General features: G+C 56.4%; 1 protein-coding gene across 20 annotated transcripts in view; it reads left to right on the top strand.

The window, feature by feature from the left end:
- Positions 1–22,592, top strand: part of Dysf (dysferlin) — a 204,689-nt gene that overhangs the window by 120,056 nt on the left and 62,041 nt on the right. For all 20 annotated transcript variants that reach the window (XM_078029034.1, XM_078029038.1, XM_005322138.5 and 17 more), the window contains 8 exons: positions 6,145–6,326; positions 8,756–8,896; positions 9,588–9,617; positions 11,018–11,047; positions 18,724–18,825; positions 18,942–19,103; positions 20,113–20,278; positions 20,662–20,738. In XM_078029034.1, the coding sequence (XP_077885160.1) occupies positions 6,145–6,326; positions 8,756–8,896; positions 9,588–9,617; positions 11,018–11,047; positions 18,724–18,825; positions 18,942–19,103; positions 20,113–20,278; positions 20,662–20,738 (890 nt within the window). The remainder of the gene's footprint in view (positions 1–6,144; positions 6,327–8,755; positions 8,897–9,587; positions 9,618–11,017; positions 11,048–18,723; positions 18,826–18,941; positions 19,104–20,112; positions 20,279–20,661; positions 20,739–22,592) is intronic.

The raw sequence follows: 22,592 nt of genomic DNA, 5'->3' as shown, positions 1-22,592 counted from the left end.
GTGGCCCTCACTTGTTTCATCTGGGGCCCTTCCCCTCTCTTCACTAGCTCCAGTCCATCGGCCTTCGTCTGTTTGCCAGCCTCTTCCAGGTGCCTGACTTTTGCATTTAGCATCCTCTCTGCCTAGAGTGCATTTCCTTCCTAATCTAAACCAGGTGAACTCCTAGTTGCCCTTCAAGACCCCCCGGGATGCCCTTCTCCAGGATGAGATGGTTTCTCCTTCCACAGGACTTGGCTTCCTCTCTGGTGCCTCTCTCAGAGCCCTTACCTGCTGCATAGATGAGTTGGGGTCTTCCTGCTGCAACCTTCTCACTTTGACCATGACCCCCTTGCCCCGCTCCCAGGAAAGGGCTTTGTCTTCCCCTGAACCTGTAGCACTGGGCACCTAAGAATGACTACTTTCTGAGCACTCCCTATGCCCAGGTAGTACTCACAGATGCAACCTTGTGAGGGCTGTGCCAGGGGCAGGTCAATATCTGCAGCGATTTCTAACTCTGGGATACACATCCGGGCTCTGGCCATTGGAACTTACTTTGAGAAATAAGAAGGGGTCTAGTTCACCGCCTTGCTTTCTCTCCTGGGGAGGCTGTGAAGGGGGAGGGTGCAGGCAGCAGGTTTGTGCAGGGTGGGGGCTCAGGTGGAGGGCCCCTTGTCCCCTGTGTGCCTAGTTGGCCCAGGACCCTATAAGTCAGGAGCTCCTCCAAGGGACCAGTGTGGGAAGCCAGTGCTCAGTCCAGGGACTGCAGGGCAGGGTCAGCCTGGCATTGGCCTGCGGAGACGTCACACTTTCCATCCTGGCCCCACCCCCTCCCCCAGATAAACATCCCTTGAGCTTTGCGGGCACTGCCCAGGGCTTCCTCAGAGGCCACTGGCTTCTGAATGAAAGGCCCAATTGAGCAGCTGATGGAAGGGAAAACAGCAGCCAACGCGGGGAACCTATAAAACCCAGAGTGTTTATTTTCACTCCCAAACCCTAAACCAAAGCAATCTCTCCCCTGGAACTGACCCTGGGGCGGCTGGCGGCCCGAGGCTGTGCGCGGCCACCGGCTGGCATTTCTCTGAGGAAACTCATGTGTGAATCCGGAATGTCTGGGGCCAGGGGAGGGTCTAACTCTGTCTGTCGCTGGTAGCACCTTCCAGCTGCCGGCTGCTGTCTGGGGCGGAGGGCCCTCCCCGGGGCATGCTCCTGAGCCTGACCTGGGCCTTTCCTGTGCTCCTGTGTCCCCACGGACTCTCCTTGTCCCTCTGCGGTGGACTCTGGAGCTGTCCAGAGGCAGGGGCTGTATCTGTGCTTCCTCCCTGGCTGAGGAGTTGAGGGATATGCAGGAGTTGCCCAGAAAACACTTCTGGAACAATATCGAACTCGGGAGAAGGAGATTTTTTTAAAAAAAAATAATTTCTTTATTTTTTATTTTTAAAACTTGTTCTAGTTAGTTATGTATGACAGTAGAATGCACTTGGACACATTGTACACGAATGTGCTGCAGAGTCACACCATGTAAACGTGTGTATCATGTGTGTCATCATGTGTGTACATAGGGTGATAATGGCCATCTCATTCCACCCTCTAGAAGGGGCGTTTTGGGGTGCTGTGACCGTCCAGGCAGCCTGGGGATTCCCCTTCAGGTGGGGCTTGAACAGATAACCAGCCTGGGTCCTCTGCACCCATGGAAAGTGCCTGTGGTGTGTGTGTGTCCTGTACAGCAGTTAGACCTACACATTGTAAGATGCTCTTAATTCCAGTGGCTTCTTTTGGATATGGGGGTGGGCCTGTGGGTGCCTGGCCAGTGTCTCTGGTATGTGCTGGCTTTGCCTTGAACTGAAAGCCGTGACTAGAGAGGACAGTGACATCTGTGTAGGCACCCAGCTCTGCCTTGCCTGCCCTGGAATTCTGGAGAGGGTAGCGTGGTTTCCCTGAACACACATCAGCTCGGCGGCTCTTCTTGACAGACTGATATTTCTCAAAGGGTTCCCTGTGGGAAGCTCTCTGCTCCACCAAGTTGCTCCCCAGATGACTCTGCTTTGTCCCATCCCCCAGAGGAGAACTTGGTTGGGTGGCAGAGCTGCCACCCAGATGCAGCACTGGCATGATGCTATCACGTTCCAGGAGATGGCCCTTAGCTGGAGGAGACCAGAAATATTTCTTTGAGGGTCTCATGGGGCTCGACGTGGCTTCCCGAGTCACATTGTTCATTAACCCGTGGCTGGGGTGGGTGTCAGGGCAGAAGCTCCCGTGGCCCTCTTTGCTGGCCCCATGGCTCCTGGGAGGAAAAGGCTGTGCAGTTGGGTGGTCCTGAGAGAGGTTCCTGCCAGGCTGGGCCACAGTGACATCTGATGAATGGCTGCTACACCGTGGCCTGGGGACCAGAGCTTCAGTTTTCCATACAGATGAGGACTCTGTCCTGAGTGGGGTGGGGGAATTCTTGCTTTGGGGCTTCCTGCGTCTGGATTCTGGTCACGCCCTCCGGACCCCTGTCCTTTTTAAGCAGGGCTTTTTGTTCGGGTTGGCTCCATCAGAGGTATTCCGCCCCGGAAGCATAAGGAGGTGTTTTCCCCAAATGCATCAGAGGCTGGTGAAATGCTCCACTGAAGAAGATTCCTGAGAAGGAGAGAGACTAGGAAGCAACTTCCTGTTTCCCAAGTGCCCGTGCTCTTTGGTGTCTCTGCCTGCTGGGTGCCTTGACACCCTTGGCTGACCTTGATCCTGGTCTGTGTTGATTCCTTCCTGATTCTTGAGGCTCAGGTAGGAGACCACCTCCAGGAACCCTGACTCGATGTCACCAGGCTACTCTGGGGACCCCTACACCTTGCACCTGTGTGCTCCACTATTAAGTCACACACAACCTGCGCTCTAACTCTTGTTTCATTGCTGTTTGATGATGCTAAGAGCTATAATTGGTCTCCTTCATCTTCCCATTCTTAGGTCAGTGATAACCTACCCACAACTGTATATAAAATGAATGATATATTATCAATAACACCAGAGCAAACAGCTTCGTACAGATAGTGTTTGGCTAATTTGGGTCATTCCCAGTAATATGGAAAAGGGGGCCTGCATGGCTTTATGTTTTATGGGCATACTTCCCAATTACTTTTCTGAAGGTTGCTGAATTGCTTCCAGCGATAAAGAATACCCCATACTTCTTCAACTATTTGCCAACACCGAGTGTTACAATTTTGAATCATTTTTCTTAACTTTTTGCTGTCGGGTAGTTTTAATTTGATTGCTGTGATCCACTCCATGGTCTCCTTCCAACAAGTGTGACATGTAGGAGCACTGGACTTGGGAATTGCAGGTCTTCCTGGGGGCAAATCTCCCTCTTTGGACCAAGAGTGTGACCCTACCCATCCTGTTCTCCACATTGGTGGTCTGGGCTGGTTGGTGGAAAGGTCCCACCGGGGAGCTTAGGATGTTGAATGCAGAAGGTCCTCCTTTGGAGCAGCAGGGCTCAGTCCGAACGGCCAGATGCAGGGCACTTGGATCCAGCCAAAGAATTGTCTGCCTGGAGTTTGACATGGTGGCTCATGCCTGAAATCTCAGAGGCTTGGGAGGCTGAGGCAGAGGATTGCAAGTGTGAGGCCAGCTTCAGCAACTTAGTGAGGCCCTAAGCAACTTAGAGAGACCCTGTCTCAAAATAAAATATTAACAAAGGGCTGGGAATGTGGTTCAGTGGTTAAGTGCCCCTGGGTTGAATCCCTGGTACTCCCCCCCACCCCCAAATAATCAACAAACCTGCCTGGGACTTGGTGCAATCCCTGGCTCTATTGTGATGGGGATGCTGGTGGAATCCTGTGTGTGTGTGTGTGTGTGTGTGTGTGTGTGTGTGTGTGTGTGTGTGGCTGGAGTCTCTCTAGGGCAGCTGTGGTCCTCAGAGAGAACCCTTCCAAACATGCCCCCTGGCCCGGGGTGCACAGCCCTGAGGAGAGCCCGAGGCTGGGATGAAAGCGAGAACCCAGTCCTCCACCTTCCCTCCTCTTGGCTTCTCTGCAAGAGGATGTGTCTGTGAGTCCATCTGACCACCTTGCTGGAGCAACAGTGCCCCCCTCCTGGTTTCGCTTTTTGGGGGAGGGGCTGGGCCCTCTGCGGGAGAGGCCAGGCCCCAGCACACAGTGGCCCAGTGTCTGCGGCCGGGGGCCTCCAGGCCTGCTCTTTACAATGTCTTTGTTGTGTTTTTTCTCCCGTGGGCGGCTGGGGGCCGTGTGTGGGTCTGGGTGAGTTTTGTTTGAAAGCACCCACCCCCCCAGGGCTGAGCTCATTGCCTGGGCTGCTGGGGCTGCTGGAGGGAGCTGGCCTGCTCCGGGGGCCGGCGTGGGGGGTGCTGCCAACACCAATACGGCATGCACGGCCGCCACAATGTGCAATTGTGATCTTTGTGTAAACGCGGTCGGTCTGGGGCCCGCACGCTTATAAAAATAAAGCGTGGGGAAGCACGGGGGGTGGGAACAAAAGGGGCTTTTTCGCCGGCCCTCTAATATGGTTTTATTTATGGGAACGCACCCTCCTTCCCTTACTGGAACTGGGAGAGGTTCTCTGCCGAGCTTGGAGCTGATGGTATCACAGCCAGACGGTTTCATTAAATGCACAGACGCCGCCACTGCCGACGGGCCCTGCCAGGGGCAGAGGACTCAGCCAGCCTTGCCAGGGCCAGTGCGTGGAAAGGGGAGCCCCATGCCAGGGAGGCTCCCACCAGCAAGAGGTGGCATTTGCCCCCGCCTCTCCCCCTGCCGTTCCTTCTATCCCCAGAACCTTCTGTTCCTCTGTGACTCCACAGCAGGACTCAACACCAATTTCCTGCAGGACACTCCCCATGACTGACCCTGCTGTGCTTCTGTGCAGGAGGTGACAGGCTGGCCCCAGGCTAGTGGTCACCCTCCTGTGGCCAAACCCAGCATTGTGCAGCCAGTGGGTGCCCATGGCTTCTGCCTGGTAACTTAGATGCCCCTCCCCCTGACGATGGGTTCTTTGAGCAACACCCACCCCCTTAGGCCCAGCTCTCTGGGTCCCTTTATAGGAGTCCTGCTGCTCCTCACCCACCTTCCCACCTCTTCTACCTGCAGAGTCCCTCTCTCTGCTGTGTCCTATGCGGTGGCCTTGACTTACCCCTTGGTCTCCTTGTGGTCCAGGAGCCCGTCATCTTATGTCTTCTTGGTGGGGTTCACTGTTTCCTCATCCCAGCCTCAGGGTTGTTTGGACATTCTTGCACCCTTCTGAGCCCAGTGAGGCAGAGACCATTGCTTTTAAGGTCACTGAGGCTCTCTTGGGGTCCCACAGGGTGTCAGTGCTGGGGCAGGCCTGTGGGCTCAGAGCGGCAGGGCACTGCAAGGCGCCAAGGGCATAGGGCTTCCACGAGGGCACTGGGCTAAGTCCTCACAGACATTCAGTATCAGCTTCCAGCCTCCTGTGTCCCCAGACGTTCCTGTCCAAGTGCCCTCAGCATTTGGCATTTGGAGTCTTACAAAATGGTAACAAATGAGTCTTCAGCCCAAGTTCCCATTCCATTAGGACAAGTTGGAAGAGCCCCTTCTTCTAGGCCTTGTGCTCCTCTTAAGTAACGCGTAGTCCCAAAGGACCTGCTCCCTCGTGTGTGGCCTTAAGGCAGGGTCAATATCACCTTGGAACTTGCTGGAAAGATCTGCAGTGTCATAGTGTGGGGTGGGACTCAGCAATCTCTGTGCACCTTCCAGGAGATTCTGTTGCCTGGTTGCATGGGAGAACCACTGTCCTAGAATCTGCTCCAGTGACACAAACTTGCCTTTGGGACTGGGCAGAGAGAGTGGCTAGTGGCTAGGTCCCAGACTGGTGCGTCCAGGGCTGGCAGGCTGCAAAGGAGTTTGGAGATAGCAAGGAGCTCACACGACCCACTGCAGAGCAGCTCTTAGGTCCACGCCCACTAAGCCAGGACCATCTCTGCCTGGGTCATTGCCGTAGCCTCGTAACTGGTCTCCTGAATCACCTCCCGCCTCCTCCAGTCTGATCTCCCCTGAACAGGAAAGGCCCCTGAGGAGAATGGGTTCCAGTGTGAATACATTGCTCTGGAGTGGCGGCCACAGCCCTGCTTCAGCTTTGTGGCCTGGGCATCTCCTGAGAGGAGACTCTCATGGTCCCTGCCGTGTCCTGTCTCTCTTCCCAACTTGGCCCATACAGATCCCTATGCGATCGTCTCCTTCCTGCACCAGAGTCAGAAGACAGTGGTCGTAAAGAACACCCTGAACCCCACCTGGGACCAGACCCTTATCTTCTACGAGATTGAGATCTTCGGTGAGCCGGCCAGCATTGCTGAGCAGCCGCCCAGCATCGTGGTGGAGCTCTATGACCACGACACCTATGTGAGTGTGCCCAGCTCGCCCCCCACTGCCCACCTGCTGCAGGGCCCCGGGGAGAGCTGTGCTGTGAGCTCTGGGTTTCCACCCAGCTGGGTGCTCCCCAGGGCTGGGCCTGGTGGCCGCTCCCCTGACCCCTCAGGCAGTGGAGTAATTAAAACTATTTAAGAGGAATTAAAAATGGATTGCTAGCACCTGTGCTGTGCCCTGTGGCAGATATTACTAATCAAATGTGGCACAGTGAGGGGACAGATCTGGAAAGGGCACTTGGCTGTGGTCAGGAGCCTGGGTTTTCTCTGTCTCTACCTTATTTATGTGATTCCAAGAATAGCCTCTTTCCCCATCAAAAGCTGCTGATTCTTCAGACATTTATCAGACACTCGCTTTATGGAGACGAGTGGTCCCTTATTTGAGGCTGAGACTCACCCAGAGAGTAGAGGATCCTCTATGTATGTGAGTGAGCATGTCCCGGAGTGCCATATAGCTCTGTGGCACAGGCAGGGACCTCTGCACGGAGCTGTCCAACAGGACTTCCTGTGATGACGGAAGTGCTCTCCAGCTGTGCTGTCCAGAGTGGGAGCCACTAGCTGCATGTGGCTAGGGAGCACTTGAAATGTGGCTAGTACCAACCCAGAAACTTGAGTTTTAAATTTCATTGTGTTTTAAAGAATTAAAATGTGAATTTAAATAGCTGCAGGTGGCTAATGCTCCAGTATTGGAAAGGCAGCTCTGGAAGGTTCCAAGGAGGGAGGGATGGAGCCAGGCTGGAACATCAGGGAAGGCTGTTGGGGAGGACAAAGGGCCGGAAGGAAATGGGGTCCGGGGTTGGTGGGGGAGGCTGAGGGGCACTGCAGCATAGTGTGGGGGTGAATGGGGGGCTGCAAGGGGAGGGGTGGGCAGGCTGGCAGGGGGAAGGGAGTGCGAGTTAGGAAACAGAGTGGGGGGTTGGTGATGGGGTCAGAGCCACATTTTAAGAAGTTGATGCTCCTGGAAGAGATGACCAGGGTGTGGCAAAGAGGCCCCGCCTGGGTAGGGGCAAGGAGAGGGATGGCGGGGGCAGGGTTTGGAAGATGTTTCCAGTAAAAGTTGCCACAACTTGGATGCCAGGGACCTGGGGAAGGGCTGTTTAGGGTCCCCACCAGATATGTGTGTGTGGGTCAGCTGGCAGTGGCAACGTGGGCCTGGGCTGGGAACCCTACCTGGGAACTCTGGGGGGAAGATCGAGGGCCCTGGGGAATGAGCAGCCGGAGGGAGCCTAGCTGGGACTGTGTGGAGAAGGGTGCAGGTGAGGGTGGGCCGGGAGGTGCCCAGGATGTGCCAGAGTTCTCTGTGGGCCTGTGCGCCCACACCCCGTCATGGTAACACTTTCTGGAAATATCTCTGAAATGCTGCTCTCTCCCCTCTCATCCCACTGCCACCCCCAACCTAGGCTGGGGCCCCTTTGCCCAAACCATCCGCCCTCTTCTTCTTAACGTGTTGCTTGGAGTCCTTTCCCTCCCTGTGGGCTAGCATCTAGCAAATGACTGCTGCCTGGAGCTCCTGCATTCCCGCCTGCCTAGCCCTCCACCAGTCCCACCCCATCTCTAGCTCTCAGCAGCTGAACGGGTAACACCTGGCCCAGAGCAGCCTCGGGACCCCTTCCAGTGCTGTAGCTGCTGCAGTTCACGCTCAGTAATTGGTGCCAGACTGTCACCTGCTGGTGTGGGCATTTATATGGAGCTGGTGGCCATTCCAGGATGGCTCTTGGGGACATCGAGGTCCCCTGCAGTGGTATGGCTGCAGTTAGCGTGCCCTCCCAGTTTTTGCTCTGGGTCTGTCCCTGCTCTGGGCAAGGCACGAGGACTTGGGAGGCCACACCACCATCTGGCGGAGACCCAGGTTCTGCCCACTGCCCTTGCTGGACTTGGCCAGGCCTGTGTGTGATGCACAGTCTCCGTGCGGTGGCTGACAAGGGGAAAGGCCAGCAGCACTGGGGGAAGTGGCCATGTGAGGGCAGGAGAGGGAGAGGCCAGCTGAGGCCATTGGGCCGGAGGAGGAGAGGATGTGTAGGCAGGGAAAGAGAGGTGTCAGGTGGCAGTGAGGGGGCCTTCGGTGCCAGAGGAGGGTTTGGACTCTGTCCTCTGGACAGCAGGGAGCTGAGGAAGGTACCTGGGCAAAGGGATTATCAAATGAAAACATTATTTTGGGAACATAATTTGATGAGCATGGTCAGAGTTTTTCCATTTTAAAGCAGGAAAAATTAAGGATGAAAGTGAACAGTTAGGACATAACCAAAGTCCCTGGGAATGTCACTCACATGGCTGCGGGCATTAGAGAAATGTGGGGAGACTGTCTCTCTGGTCTGGAGGCAGGTTTCAGGCCTACTGATTTTTGGAGGCCACTCTGAATCCTGAGCTGGGGGGATACTGACCCTTCTCCCTCCACACCTGGTCTAGGGTGCAGATGAGTTCATGGGTCGCTGCATATGTCAACCCAGCCTGGAAAGGATGCCCCGGCTGGCCTGGTTCCCACTGATGAGGGGCAGCCAGCCGGCAGGGGAGCTGCTGGCATCTTTTGAGCTCATCCAGAGAGAGAAGGTGAGGCTGGGCCGCATCCAGACCCAGGAAGGGTACCTGGTGGGGTGGGGAGGGCAGGGCTGCCAGGATCCCCCCATTTGCTGCCGGTGCCCAGTGTGATTCTGGGCAATCTCTTCTGAAAATCAGGTCTCCTAGTGAGATCCATTTTGCCCATCTTTTCTGAACCCCAGATCAGGACTCCATCATCACTGGGGTAGAATGTCTGAGTCCTCTCATCCCTGGACTTATTCTGCCCTGGGTCATATCCTGATGTGGCCTCTAGGAGGAGGGCCTCTGTGGTCTGGTGGTGGGGTCTTAACCACTGTGATGGGACAGGCAAGGGCAGGATCCTTGTTCCAGTGCTGGCCCCGCCATGTCCTAGTCGTGTGGCCCTGGGTGGCCACATCCCTTCTGTAAAACAAGAGGCTTGGCTTTGAGCTCTGCCTTCAGCTTGATTCTTGGCATCACGTGAACCCCCACGTGTAAGCTGAAAGGAGGGCTGCTCTGGGTGACGTGTCTGGAGGGGACACTTAGCTTCCCCTGCACCCCTCCCTCTCCCAGGAAACGGGGTCTGCAGCCCCCTGCCCTGTCTGATCCCCGGCACATTCCCTGGTGGTCATTTTCATGTTTTGCTGGGCTGGGGCAGAAAGGAGGGGGCTGAGGTCTTTGGGTGACAAGCGCATAATCGATGCCCTCTTTCTCTTCACCCTAGCCGGCCATCTACCATATTCCTGGCTTTGAGGTAAGCCTTGTTCTTCTCTTTCCTTCTTTCAGCTAAGCTCCACCCTCCCTGTGTCTTAACCCCCTTCTGGCTCTAGGGAGGGTGGTCAGCCGCTCCGACACTGCCTTGCCTGGAGTCCCAGGGAAAAAGCTCCTTAAGCAGGGGAGGGCTTGGGGGGGCCCCAGGGCAGGGTGGGCGGGGCTGGGGTACTCCAGGTCTCCGCGCCCAGCCTGGGCCTTGCCAGCCCTTACTCCTTGACGGGTCTGAGGATTACAGACTCCCACCTTGCAGAGGTCTCATGATCATCCAGGCCTGGCTCCTGGCTGGGCTGTGCTCTAGAGTCACCTGGGGCTTTCAAGCTCATCAGGGCTCCTATCCCACTCCTCCTATCCCACTCCAGACCAAGTGTGAACGCAACCTGTGGTGTGCGGCCCTGGCCTTGGTGCCTTCCAACAGTGCCCAGGGACTTTTAGTGTGCTCCTGGGGCTACTGACTTAACCCCATGATTCCGAAAGTGAGGGCCCGATGTAGCCTTTGCCCACCTGGAGTCCTCCTCATGCTAGCTTCGAGGCGTGGCCCAGCACCCTCTGCTTTCCCAGCCCTGCAGGAGCTTCTGATGCACGTCAAGTTTCAGAAGCCCTGATTGAGACTGGATTTTCCAACTTTTTCTTCTCATGGGACACTGTTTTTCTCCCAGCAATGGCAGCTTCAGCCCCTTGTCCCTGCCCTCCTTCCCTGTCCTGGAGGCCATGGGAGAAAACACAGATTCAGTTCCTTATGCTGTTCCAGACCGGGCTCAGGTGCAGCTGTGCGGGCTCCTTTCAGACACCTCATTGGCCCCTGTGAGCCGTCCACCTGAGGTTCAGACAGTCTTTACCGCACGAGGCCACCTCTGCCACCCCACCCCTCTGCTTCTCCCCCGACTCTTGCTAGTTTCCCTTTCTGTCCTCTCCCAGCTCCGACTCTCAATTCTGCCGGCCCTGGAGACTCAAGGTTGCCCTCCTTGGCCCCCCAGGTCCACTTGCCCTGCAGGATCAATGACTCCAAGGCCCAGGCCCGACTTCCTCCCGGGGTTGCTTCATAGGGTTCCAGGTCCTTCTGCCACCTGTCTGTCATATTCCCTTCTCCGGTCACTTCTGGAGCTGCCTGGGCTCTAGGCTTGGGCATGAGTCTTTCCCACATGTCCCTCCCTGGCTCAGGTCTATTGCATCTTCTTTCTCGGGCATCATGGAGGGTGTGGCTGGGGAGCACGGCATTCTCCCCTTGCCGGGAGGGGCCTTTCATTGGCTCCTCTTGGTGGTGGTGTCTGGGGTGCTGATTTCTGGCCCAGCCTAGCTCTCCTTGTTACTAATGGAGACTTCTACCTCCCTCTTCCTCATGCACTATCTCCTGGATGTGGAACATTCGATGGTGTGGTCCAGGTGCAGGATACATCAAGGATCCTGGACGAGGTGAGCCGGACTGGAGCTGTGGCCTGTGGCTGGGGACCAGTGGGCAGACACAGAGGGAGGTGAAGGCCAGCTGTCCAGCCTCCCTGTCCATGCCCCAGAGTCTTCTAGCTTCCCAGTGCCAATAGGCACCTGTCACATGGGGACCTATCTGGGCTTTATCCCTCAAGCTCTGTGTGGGTCCAGGGCTGCCTGGGGAGTGTCCCTGGGTGTGTGTCACCTCAGAGGCTTGCTGCCTTCTTGGGAGGGCCAGACTTACCCAGGCTACTCAAGCTCTAGCTGGTTGACTACCAGGTGGCATGTTGGTAAGACTGAAATGTTCAGCAGGGCTCAGAATAGTCAAGGAAGCCTCTCTGGTGGAGGCAGCATTAGCCAGACATCTGTGCAGCACTTAGCAAGGTGGAAACACAACTTTGGCCCAAGGGGCCACGGACCAGCATGGGAGTTTAGGAGGTGGATGGAACGTGGGCTCCTAGCGCTTGAAGAAGTTTAGAGCTACAGCTACGTGAAGAGAGCCACGTCCTTGGGTGTGAGAAGCACGATCTCTTTCGGCCTCCTGTGCATCGGTCAGGGGATGATGATGAGTGAGCGGGCAGCAGAGTCTTGGATAGAGAGACAGGAATGAGGGCCCTGGTCAGAGGGCCAGTTGGGAAAAGGGCAGCCACTTCCTGTCATCAGGGAATCCCCAGGCTGGGAGCGGACACCGTTTGACATTTTCAGTGCAATTTAGACTTGAAGCGCAGAACCAGGATGTGGGATCTGCAGGCCCCGTGCCCCTTACCTCACTTCCTTCACTCCCAGACTGAGGTGGGGTCCGCCAAGTGAGCTGGCCGTGATTGCGCCTGACAGGCGGCCTCCAGCTTCTGGCTGCAGTTGCGAAAGACTGCCGATTTGGAAAGGGACGCAGAGCCCGGTCCAGGGAAGCAGCACGGAGCCCTCGCTCTTGATTGAGAGCACTCTGTGGCCAAAACCCACAGCCTCCTCTGAAGAAGACCCAGCCCAGGGATGAGTTATTAAAAAAAAAAATTAGAATCCTTCATAACTGGATTTGTCATATAGAGCAGTAAAGGCTCAGATTCTAAGCACAGGGATCCAACTGCGGTCTGGTTGTCAGGAAGCAAATCAAAACTGTAGCTTTTGGTCCAGATCCTTCAGAGGGCCAAGTGTCCTGCTGCAGGGCCAGCCAGGCCACAGGCTGAGGCCTCCTGTGGGTCAGCAGAGCCAGGGGAGAACAAGTCCTGGGGTCTGCTGGGCACAGGGCTGGACTGAGCCAGCAGGTTCAAAGGCCTGAGGTCTGATCTAATGAATGGAGTGTCCAGGGAACAAGCCTCCAGATGATCCCCACCCCCATAGCTCAGTCTACTTCCACTCGCTCCAAGGCCAAGCTTCATGCCACAATGAGGGTCCTATTTAGTCTTCCTGCTCCCCAGAGGTGGGAGGGGGCAGGTCAGGGCTGCTGCTGGGTTGGTCCTGCAGGGAGTCCAAGGCCCTAGTGGTATTCTTCTGTCTTCCGTGCTGTGGCCAAGCCCCTGCCATTGACCCCCATCCACTCCCTCCCAGGCCTTCGCCTCATCCCTTTGGGGACTACTTGAGCCTTCCCGAAGCCCTGGAAAGTCTGAGGGTGGGGAGGGCAGATCGGGGGTGTTAGAAGTTGTCTGACTGCATGGTGCGTGTTGGGGAGGGAGGGCCTGGGGGAGAAACCAGCGAGGAAGGAGGCTTCTGAGATAGTCACCGTCATGGGGGACCAGACTAGAGGGGGCTGGAGGAGCAGATGGGGCCGGGACTCTGGATGGCCCCTCCTGTGGGGAGAACGTCTGTGCCAGGGCGGGCAGAGGCAAAGATCCACACGGGCCTATGAGTTAGATGCTCTGCTGTTTGCCGGAGTTGCAGGCTCCCAGAGCAGGACAGCGGGGCTGGCTCACTGGAAGAGGTGACACCAAGCTAGTGTTTGAAGCAGGAATCGGCAGAAAGGGCCAGGGAGCGGGTGTAGGCAGCAGTGCCTGGGGCTGGGGCTGGGGCTGTGTCACTGCCTGGGGTGACAAATTTCCCTTCTGGCAGGCTGGGTGCCTGTGTGAAGGCCTCTCTTGGGGAAGTAGATCCTTGCCCTGTGCACTGGAGGCTGGAGTCTCAGAGGGCGTGTAGAGGTCCATGGTCCTCAGGGCCTTTCTGTCTGTCTTTCCCTCTCTCTGAGCCTCTTCCCACCCTCCCTGGGCTTCGCCCTGCTCTGTGTGCTCCCTGGCCGCCTCCCTCCTTCTCCCGCCTCCTCTGAGCCCTCCTCTGCTTCTTTTTCTTTTTGTCCGGAGAACAAAGGCGGTCGGCACTGCCAGGGGGAAGGAGTTCAAAGAAACGCAATTTCAGATTTCCTGAGAACTGGAGAGTGTGTGCATGCACGTGCGCGAGCGTGTGTACATGTGGGCACTTGTGAGAACAAGCGCACACGTTGGGCAGGAGAGGTGCTGGTGGGCTCCTTTCTAACCAGGGCCCTTAGGATGTGGACCCCCCAGGGCTTGGGGTACTGACCGTGCCGTGCGGGGCTCCGTGGCAGGGACGCCCGCGTAGGAGGGATCACATGCTCTGTGACTGTTTTCATGGCTGGCTCAGGGGCCATCCAGATGTCACCCCATGTGCCCGTCCCAATCCAGGAGACAAGGTGTGGGACTCTCATTCTGAGATGTACTGGAGGTACCCTCCTGCACCCCTACATCCACTAAAAGGAAGAATTTGATGTTTTGCCATCAGGAAAATAAGCCCAGTGGTCCCCCATCCCCCTCTTCCTCCCCCAAGGCCTTAATTTGAAACACTGTTTTTCCTGGGAAGTGTAATTAGAGCAGCATGTTGCTCCTAACGAGCTGGGTGGGGCCGGCAGACAATGGAGCCCTCCCAGCCTGCCTGGCTGCCCCCTGCCTGGAGCTCCCCGAGGAACAGGGATGTGATGTCCAGAGGGTCCCCTGACTCTCTCCCACTGGGCAAGGTGGGGTCTACAGGCTTCTGGTGATGGGGCAGCTAGGTGACTGGAGAGGCTTGTCCCGGTCTACTCTGTCCCAGCAAGAAGCACCTGTCCACTGCGGTACCACCTGGACAGGCCTCCGGGTGGCTTCAGCTCTGTGGGGAGAGCCTCGCTGTCCCGGAGGTCCTCTTGATCTGAGCCGACTTGGTGGACACCCTTCCCGCCCGTTCAGCCCACCCCTGTAGCTGCTGCAGGTCTGGCTGCCCTGCCTTCAGGGTACACCAGAAAGGGGCTGGCTCCCTCTAATTGGCTTATGTGGTATGGCTGTCCTTGGAGTCCCCGTCACCCATAGGACAGTGAGTCGGGATGTCCCAGTTGCGCTTGTAGTTTGCACCCCGCCCCTGCCTGGCCATGCTGACAGGGCCTCCATTTCTGATAAGGGTCACAGCACCTTCTCTGAGAAGATGAGAAAGGGGGTGCTCAGGAGCTGTCTCTGCCTGGGCTCAGGACTCCTGTTAGAAACTCTGAGGTGCTGCACGAATGGAAAGTGGAACACCTTGGAAGTGGGTGGGCAAGGCCAACGTGAGGCTAGCAAGCACCCCTGGGCAGCCAGGCCCCGCCTTTATCCCTCCTGCAGCACTGCCCCTTGCCCTGATGGGAGGAGCTTGGAGTTATCATGTTAAAACTGGGGTGGGCAAAGGGATGGGCTCTCATTAAATGGCCACAGTTGGATCCAGTCAAGGTTAAATATTCTGAAAGTGGACCACCAACTTTATTTCTCACACTTCCATGGTGAGCTGATCAGGGAATGGTTAGGATCCTGCGAACTGTGGGTGGGGCCCGGGTCATTGAGGATTGAAAGATGTCAGAGAGTAGGGTTATGGGAAGTTTCCGGAGATTTCTGGGTGCCTGGAGAACTTGACCTAGGCTTTGAAAGCTGTGTGAGATTTGGGCAGATGAGCAGACCCATGCAGACAGACAGCAGTGAGCAGACAGGGGAGGCAGGGCTGGGCGGGGACCCCAGGGCCTGGCTAGAGCAGATAGGATTGCTGGGAAGGAGAGAAGGTGTGTGTTGGAATCATTTCTTTATCATCTCTTCCTGCACTCTTCCCTCTGTCTGCCCTTCTTCCCTCCCTTCCTTCAGTAATCTACCCATAATCATTCATTTATTAGGTGGGGGATTTAGCTGTGGTCCCAGTGGTACAGAATTGCCGGTTTCACCAGGGAATACGTAGAATGGTGTGCAGAGGGAGAGATGTGTCTTTCAGTGGGACTCTGGGCTGTGGGAGCCCCGAGGGTGCTTTGGCTTATGCTCAGGGCAGAGAGAAGGTTTAAATGGACATCTGAAGTCCAAACAGATCAGGGCACCAGATGAAGTGGCTAGAAGCTCATTCCAGACCCAGGGTCCGGTGAGTTCCAAGCCTCCAAGTTAAGGAGAGCCTGGTGCCTCTGGCTACCTGCCAGAGCTCAGAAGGGTGGGGGTCGGCACGTTCTGGGAGGTGGCTCATCAATATTGGGGCTCCTGGAGGGGAAATTTATCTGGTGAGAGATGTGATCAGAGAAGTCAGCAGGAACGGGGAGCCTCCTTGGAGGCCTCATTAACAAAATTCGCATTATTCCTGCCAGGGTGGGGGATTTCGGGAGTGTAAGCAGAGGGTGGCATTTTTTGGAAACCTGGACTGGCTGCAAAGCTCATGTGCACTTTTGGGGGGAGTGGGTGTGCCAACTCACATGCACAGAGACCACTCTGGATGGTAGTGAGTCCAAGAGAGAGGGTGCTGGGTTGAGTCCAGGAAGAAGACAGGGTGGGTGTGAGAGAGATTAGGGATGAGGGGAGGAGAAACCCAGGGTGGCACTTTTTTTTTTTTTTTTTTGGCTTGGTTGTCTAGATGGCTGTGGGGGCCAGTTTCTGAGATGGCATTGAAAGGGAGAAAGCAGAGTCTAGTATTGGACAAGTTCAGTGTCAGCGGCCCGTCAGGTGCGTGGATGAACGGAGCAGAAAGATCCTAGGAATGGAGCTGAGAAGAGACGAGCGGGAACAGAAAACCCAGGAGCCCTGGCATTTCAGAGCTGGTGGAGGAAGCGGGGGAGGCTGCCCGGGGGGAGACTTAGCATCAGAGGGCAGGAGGGACCGCAGTGTGGAACCAGAGGGGTGGCTTTAGGAAGCAGAGGGGTCCGCTGGGCAGATGCTGTGGAGGGTGAGAGGTGGGAACCCACGGGTGAACTTTGGGCTGAGCTTCTAGGAGGTGATGGTTGACTTTGGAGAGAGAAGTTTCCAGGATGGGGTGCTGGGGGGAAGCCGAAGGCTCTGGGCAGGGAGGGAGGGAAGGCCCTGGGTGGGGACAGGAAGGGAGAAGAGAGGAAGGAGAGGAGGAGGCGGGAGAAGGCCCATAGAGGGGAGGGCGTGGATGGATTCCAGAGAGATGGGTCGGGGCAGGAAGAGCTCCAGGAGCCAAGGTGTGACACCCATGGCGCTGGGGGGACAGTGTGGTGGCAGCTTCTGTGGTGGAGTGGGTGGGACAGAGGTGGGATCCCAAGGAGGTGGTGGAACCAGCCTGGGGCCAGAATGTCCTGGGATCCCTGGGGACAGGATGTGGCTGGAGGTGGCCGTGGATGTGTCTGGTGCCTGGCACAGGGATCTGCTGATGGACACACCTCTAACCTCTGTTTCTGCTTCCTCCTCCTGCCTCCCGCTGGGCCTGCGCCCCGTAGCTGTGCGCTCCTGCCTTCTTCCTCCAGGGCCTGCTGCACACGGTACTAGCGCTTAACCTGCCAGGGCTGTGGTCTTAACCTGCCAGGGCAGGTTCCCATCTTCTGCACATGGCGAGGACGTCCTCACCACGGAGCTCTGGGGGCTGGAAAGATGGAGTCGGGGAATGAGGGAGAGGAAAGTATTGACGGGTTGTCCTTCTCAGGGAAATGTATTGACGGGTTGTCCTTCTCAGGGAGCTCAGGGCTGTTCCCTCCTTGGTCCCTTTGTCCCTATTTTATCTTGGCCCCACAGTGAGCCGAGCATCAGCCAGGAGAGGCCACCATCAGGCTATGAGTGAGCCTCGAAGTACAGCCTTCCTTTAGAGAGGCCACCCCGGTTCACAGCCACCTGTAGCTGGTGGCCTTGGAGTGCCACCGTGGGCATCACACGAGGGGTGGCCCAAGCATCCAGGCTACTGCAGTGGCCAAGCAGGCAGGAACGTGATGTGCAGCCCTGGACATCAGCCCTCTTCAGCCAGTCAGAATGTGGGTGGGGGAGGAAACTGAGGCGTCCCTGCTTACAATGCCAGCATTGCTGTGGCATTTTAATGCTTCTGGTGGCCCTGCGGTCCTTAAGTCATCCTGGGAAGAGCAAGACCGGTATTGATGGTAAAAACAATGGTACTGACAACTGTAGAAATAATTACGGTCACAACCATTTATTAAGCACCTTCTGTGTGCCAGGTACTCTTTACATTTATTGTCTCGTGTAATTCTCAGAGCAACTCACAAGAATATTGCTATCCCTGATCTTTAGGAGGATCCTGAGTCACTGAGGTTGGGTGATTTGCCCAAGGTCAAACGGTTAGGCAATGGCAGTGCTGGAACTGGAGTCCAGGTCTGTCGGATTCTAGAACAGAGCTTGTTACTACTGCTACAGGTCAGAGAAGCCTGGCATCATCTGAGTGTCCTTGGACAGAAAGGATGGCTTGGGTTGGCTGCGAGGTTTCATGAAGGCGGGAGGAAGCTGGTATTTTTTTCTGTTTCAGCTTCTCTCACCATCTATGACAGAGCATCTGTAGATGCATGTGTTATCCTTTCGGAAGAAACCCAAAGCTCGTTACTTGGAAAATGACTCTAATGATTCCATGGTTGATTAAATGAGATTACAGGAAGCCAGCTCTGTAAAACGTTCAGCACAGCCCTTTTAATTCTAGTCAACCTTTCCTGAATGTTATGGCCTCCATGTATGGATGGGCAGGTTGTGCACTGTACAAGGGCAACTGTGTCTAAGGGGGTGCAATTTCTAACACAAACATCATAAATTTATATTTTTTTAATAAAAATTTTCCAGTAGGTGGCAGTAAAGTGTCTTGTCCTAATAAACTTTTAAAATATGACAGTTTTTTGATATGAAGCAGATTGTCTTGAGAAAGGGATATCTTACTCTAATGGTCACAAAGGTGTCACCAGTAGTCCTAGGGAGAGCTCATGTGTTCCAGACATAATGAACATGTGTCTCCTTTTCTCTTTTATCGATTGCTCTGCTCTTCTGGTATACAGTGTTCTGTCCTCATGGGGGACAGGCGTGAGAGATCAGGTTTGGGGCTGGAAGGTGTCTGGGTGTGGATGTGGGTTTGCGGGATGGGAACCCAGTTGGGTCTGAGCCAGGGGGCAGGAGAAGCAGGATAGAGGGAGGCACGTGGATGCTCTGGGTTGAAGCAAGCCCCATGTGCATCGTGCATGTTGGGGACAGGGAGACCTCGGGCTGCTCTTGGTCACCAGAGCCTGCAACATGGGAGGAGGTGAAGCTTGTTATTCACTTGAAATGGGGTGACCTGAACCTGGGGGATGGCGTTTGGTGATCCTGGAAAGGGTGGTGCCTTGCAGAGGCTGACAGCTCCCCCACTTCTGCCTGCCTGCACCTACGTCTGCGTCTGGGTCTCTGTTCTGTGTCTCCCCAAACACATCATTTTTTTCTTCCTTTCTTACATCTTTGGCTTGGTCTTCTCCGCCTTTGTCCACTCGCTGACCCCTGCAGTCCGAGGACACAGACTTGCCCTACCCGCCACCCCAGAGGGAGGCCAACATCTACGTGGTTCCCCAGAACATCAAGCCGCTCCTCCAGCGCACGGCCATTGAGGTGAGCCTGGCCCGGGGCGGGGGCGGGGGCGGGGGGCAGCCTGGCCCTCTGCCTTCCTGGCCCCGGTCTTCCCCAGGGCCTGGGCCTTCCCAGCCATCCCCTCTGTCTGTCCCTAGATCCTGGCCTGGGGTCTGCGGAACATGAAGAGCTACCAGCTGGCCAGTGTGTCCTCCCCCAGCCTCGTGGTGGAGTGCGGGGGCCAGGCGGTGCAGTCCTGTGTCATCCGGAACCTCCGGAAGAACCCCAATTTTGATGTTTGCACCCTCTTCATGGAAGTGGTGAGCCCCACTCTGGCCCCTCCCAGAGTCCTGGGTGCTCGAGGGTCCTCCTGGCCTCAGGCAGTCGAGGGGTGGAGCTTTGGCTCCCTGCGGGATCCCTGGGGGCTCAGGTCATCTCTCTGCCTCACTGTCCTCTGAAAATGGGGAAAACGCTCCTTCTCTCCTCACTAGAAGATCTCGTCCTTAGAGCAGACAAATGGGGCTGGCCTCCTCCCTCCCACCCAATCCTGGATTAGCAGAAGCTTCTAGGAGCGGCTGGTTTTCCTTCCAGGGCAGGTGACGGTCTCTGGAGCTCCCCTCGGGGACCTGCCAGGGCTCTGACCCCCCCAGTGCCTCCTCCCAAGCTGCCCTGACCCTGACCCTGGCCTGGCCTGGGCCGGTGAGAGGTGCTTGCTCCTCGGACCTCCGTCCCCCAGCCCTCTCCAGCTCCCTGTGCTGCCTGGGCCTAGGAAAACGGCCTGCGAGATGAAAGCGCTATAGGAATTCCAGGCCCAGTGGCTGTCAACAGGAGCCTCCTCTCGGCGGAGCCAAAGCCGCCACTGAAGGAGAGCATATAAATTATTTCAAGTTGTGTTCAAAGTGCTTTGGGGGTGGGGGAGAAGGATCTGGGTCTGCAAGCCAACTCTAGAGCATCCACTTGGGGGGGACTGTCTGCAAGAAATGTGGAGTCCTGGGCCAACTCCCCTCTCCCTCTCCCCGGCCAACGCGCATTCGGGGAGGGTAAGTAGCCTTGCTGAGCTGCAGGCTGAGCTGGGTGTATTTGGAAGGTAAAGCTATCCGGGGAAGCCAGCCTCCACATAAGCACTCGAGAGCAAGGTGTGTGGCTTCTGCTTCCTTGGCCAGCTCCTGGGTTTCTGCCATCCGCCATATTGGATTTCTGGCGATTGGGGATTGCCTGTGGTCCTTTCCAGTTCCCCGGGCCTGCTGTGAAGGGCCCTCCCTTCTTTCCCCGAGACTCCCCAGAGATGGGCTCCGGCTGGTATCCGAGCTCTCCGTCTCCTCCACCTAGATGCTGCCCAGGGAGGAACTCTACTGTCCCCCCATCGTGGTGAAGGTCATTGATAACCGCCAGTTTGGTCGCCGGCCTGTGGTGGGCCAGTGCACCATCCGTTCCCTGGAGAGCTTCCTGTGTGACCCCTACTCACCCGAGAGTCCGTCCCCACAGGGCGGCCCAGGTAGGGGGCAGGATCGTGGCCTGGAGGGGCCAGGGCAGAGGGGCAGGGCAGGCAGCACCTCCCAGCTGAGAGGCGTCCTGAAGCTTATCTCTTTGGGGGGCCTGGGTGAGAAGTGGCTTCGGGTCAGCTAGACCAGAGGTGGGGACCTCCTGGAGCTGAGGAGGGATGGGTCCACATGGAGGTCAGTCGAGGGAAGAGGTGACGAGGGAGGAGATGTTGGGGGATGATGGTGGGGGTGGGAATTCGAGGAGAGCTAAGAGAGAGAACTGGGAGACAGGGCGAAGAGGAGTGGGGAGAACTGAGAGGTGAGGAAGTGGAGAGACCGAGGGGTCTTGTCTGAGCTCCCCGGCCGAGTCCCTCACTGGACACGGTTCTACCTGCAGATGACGTGAGCTTACTCAGTCCTGGAGAAGATGTGCTCATTGACATCGATGACAAGGAACCCCTCATCCCCGTCCAGGTAGGGTGGGCGCAGGGCCCCATGGGACAGAGGCCAACTCCCCTCCCCAGCGGCTGGCCTGGATTTCCCCGCCCCCTCCACTCCTCTTCCCCATCTCTTCTTGCTCCTGCTATCCGTGCTTTATTGTCACACAGCCATTAGAGAATGTCCCCCTCTGCACGCTGGTGGCTGGTCACTGCCTGGTGGAGGGACCTAGATGTGGGCTTTCAGTCTTTGAAGGGGAGGAAGTTGTGGTCTTCAGGGAAAAGACTCAATTCGTTTTCCTGGAAGCTGGCGCCTTATACCTTTGGGGCCATGTTGAGGGTTTGCCCCTGGAGATGACTCAGTAAATCAGAGTGGAGAGACATGAAGGAGAAGGAAGGTAGGGACGGAGGGCTGGGCGGTCTTGGGTACTCTAGCCCCATCACCCTCCCCTGGACAGACCTCTTCTTGGGAGGAGGATTCTTCCATGGGCTGGTGCTTGGTGGCCCCTTGGAGGTACCTCCAAACTAGTGATGCATCTTACCTTGTTCCCCTCCACCAGGGACAGGAAGGAAGAGGGGCAGGAGAGGGACATTATTTTAAGGGTCTTTGACTCTGAGGAAGTCAGAGCGATCCTTTGCTCTATTCAGCTACCTAGGGCCTGCTGGTGACTTAGACGCAATGCTAAATGACACAGCCCAAGGTCTGTGACATCTTTAACCTGAGAGGGAGGGCACTCTCTGTACCTGGGGTTTAGAGGGGCTCTGGATCCTACAGAGCTGAGGCCACCCAGTCTTTTCCTGCAACTGGGGGCAGAGGCCATGAACTTGCTGACCGTCACATTGTCACCCTCTTCTCTGGGCTCCACATGATGCTGGCCACATATTGCATGACATCTCTGACACCCTCGGGCTCCCAGAGCTTCCAGGCTGCGTGAATCTTCCCCCCCCCCCCCCCCCCCGTGTAGATAGCTTGTGTCCTCAGGCCCCCAGCTGCAGATGTGCTTAGGGTGGGGTGGCGCTTCAGAGAGGTCCGGGTCCTTTAAACTATCAAATATCAGCTTGGAGAGCAAGAGACCAACTTGGGTGTGGGTGGGGCTGAGGATCCTCAGGTCACATCTGCAGGGCTTCCCTGGGTCACTGAGGGCTGTTTCCCCCTTTCTCATTCGTTCATCTTTCTGCCACTTCTAGGGGAACATCTCTGGGGTCAGTTAAGGTCTTGCTCTGTAGTTTCCTAGTGCTAAGAGGACATCAGAAGCCCCGAGCTCTCTGTCTCCCCAGCCTCCAGGGCTCCCCAGGGCCCCGAGCTGCCAATCTTTCTGCTCAGGTAACCTTGGCCTCTGCCGTCTTGCTCAGCTCCTGGTTGGTCTTGAAGGTTCAACGCCGGTGTGGTCATCTCTCTTGAGGAGTCTTCCCTGGCTCCTCCCCTTTGCCTGGAAGATCTCAGTTACTGAACTTGCCCTAGATCCCTAAAGGTCAGCATCTTCCTTGGACTAAGCTCAGGACAGTGACTGGGGTACCTTCCTCTCTGTATCCTCCGTGCCCAGCATGGGGCCTGCCTTAGAGGAGGTCTTCAGTGAAAGTCTGTATGGATGGGTGAATGGACAGATGGATGGATGGATAGATGGATGGATAGATGGATGGATGGATGGATGGGTGGGTGGCTTGTCCTGTGTCTGTATGGGTCTCAGGAGGACCCTCTCCTGGCTGGGGAAACCCAGATGGACATTTCAGATGGCTCAATAGGAAGGTGAGCTAAATTTTCTGCTTGCCTTTTGGTCTGGTTGGGTGTTTAGGGCTGAATTAGGCAGAGAATTTGCCCCAAACTCTGGTCTGCCTGATCCTGGCTCCTGTTTCCTGCCCTGCTCAGTGGGCTGCCCAGCGGATCTCTGTT

Source organism: Ictidomys tridecemlineatus, chromosome 12 (assembly GCF_052094955.1).
Source record: "Ictidomys tridecemlineatus isolate mIctTri1 chromosome 12, mIctTri1.hap1, whole genome shotgun sequence".
Lineage (NCBI taxonomy): Eukaryota > Metazoa > Chordata > Mammalia > Rodentia > Sciuridae > Ictidomys > Ictidomys tridecemlineatus.
This window is presented reverse-complemented; position numbering and strand designations above follow the sequence as displayed.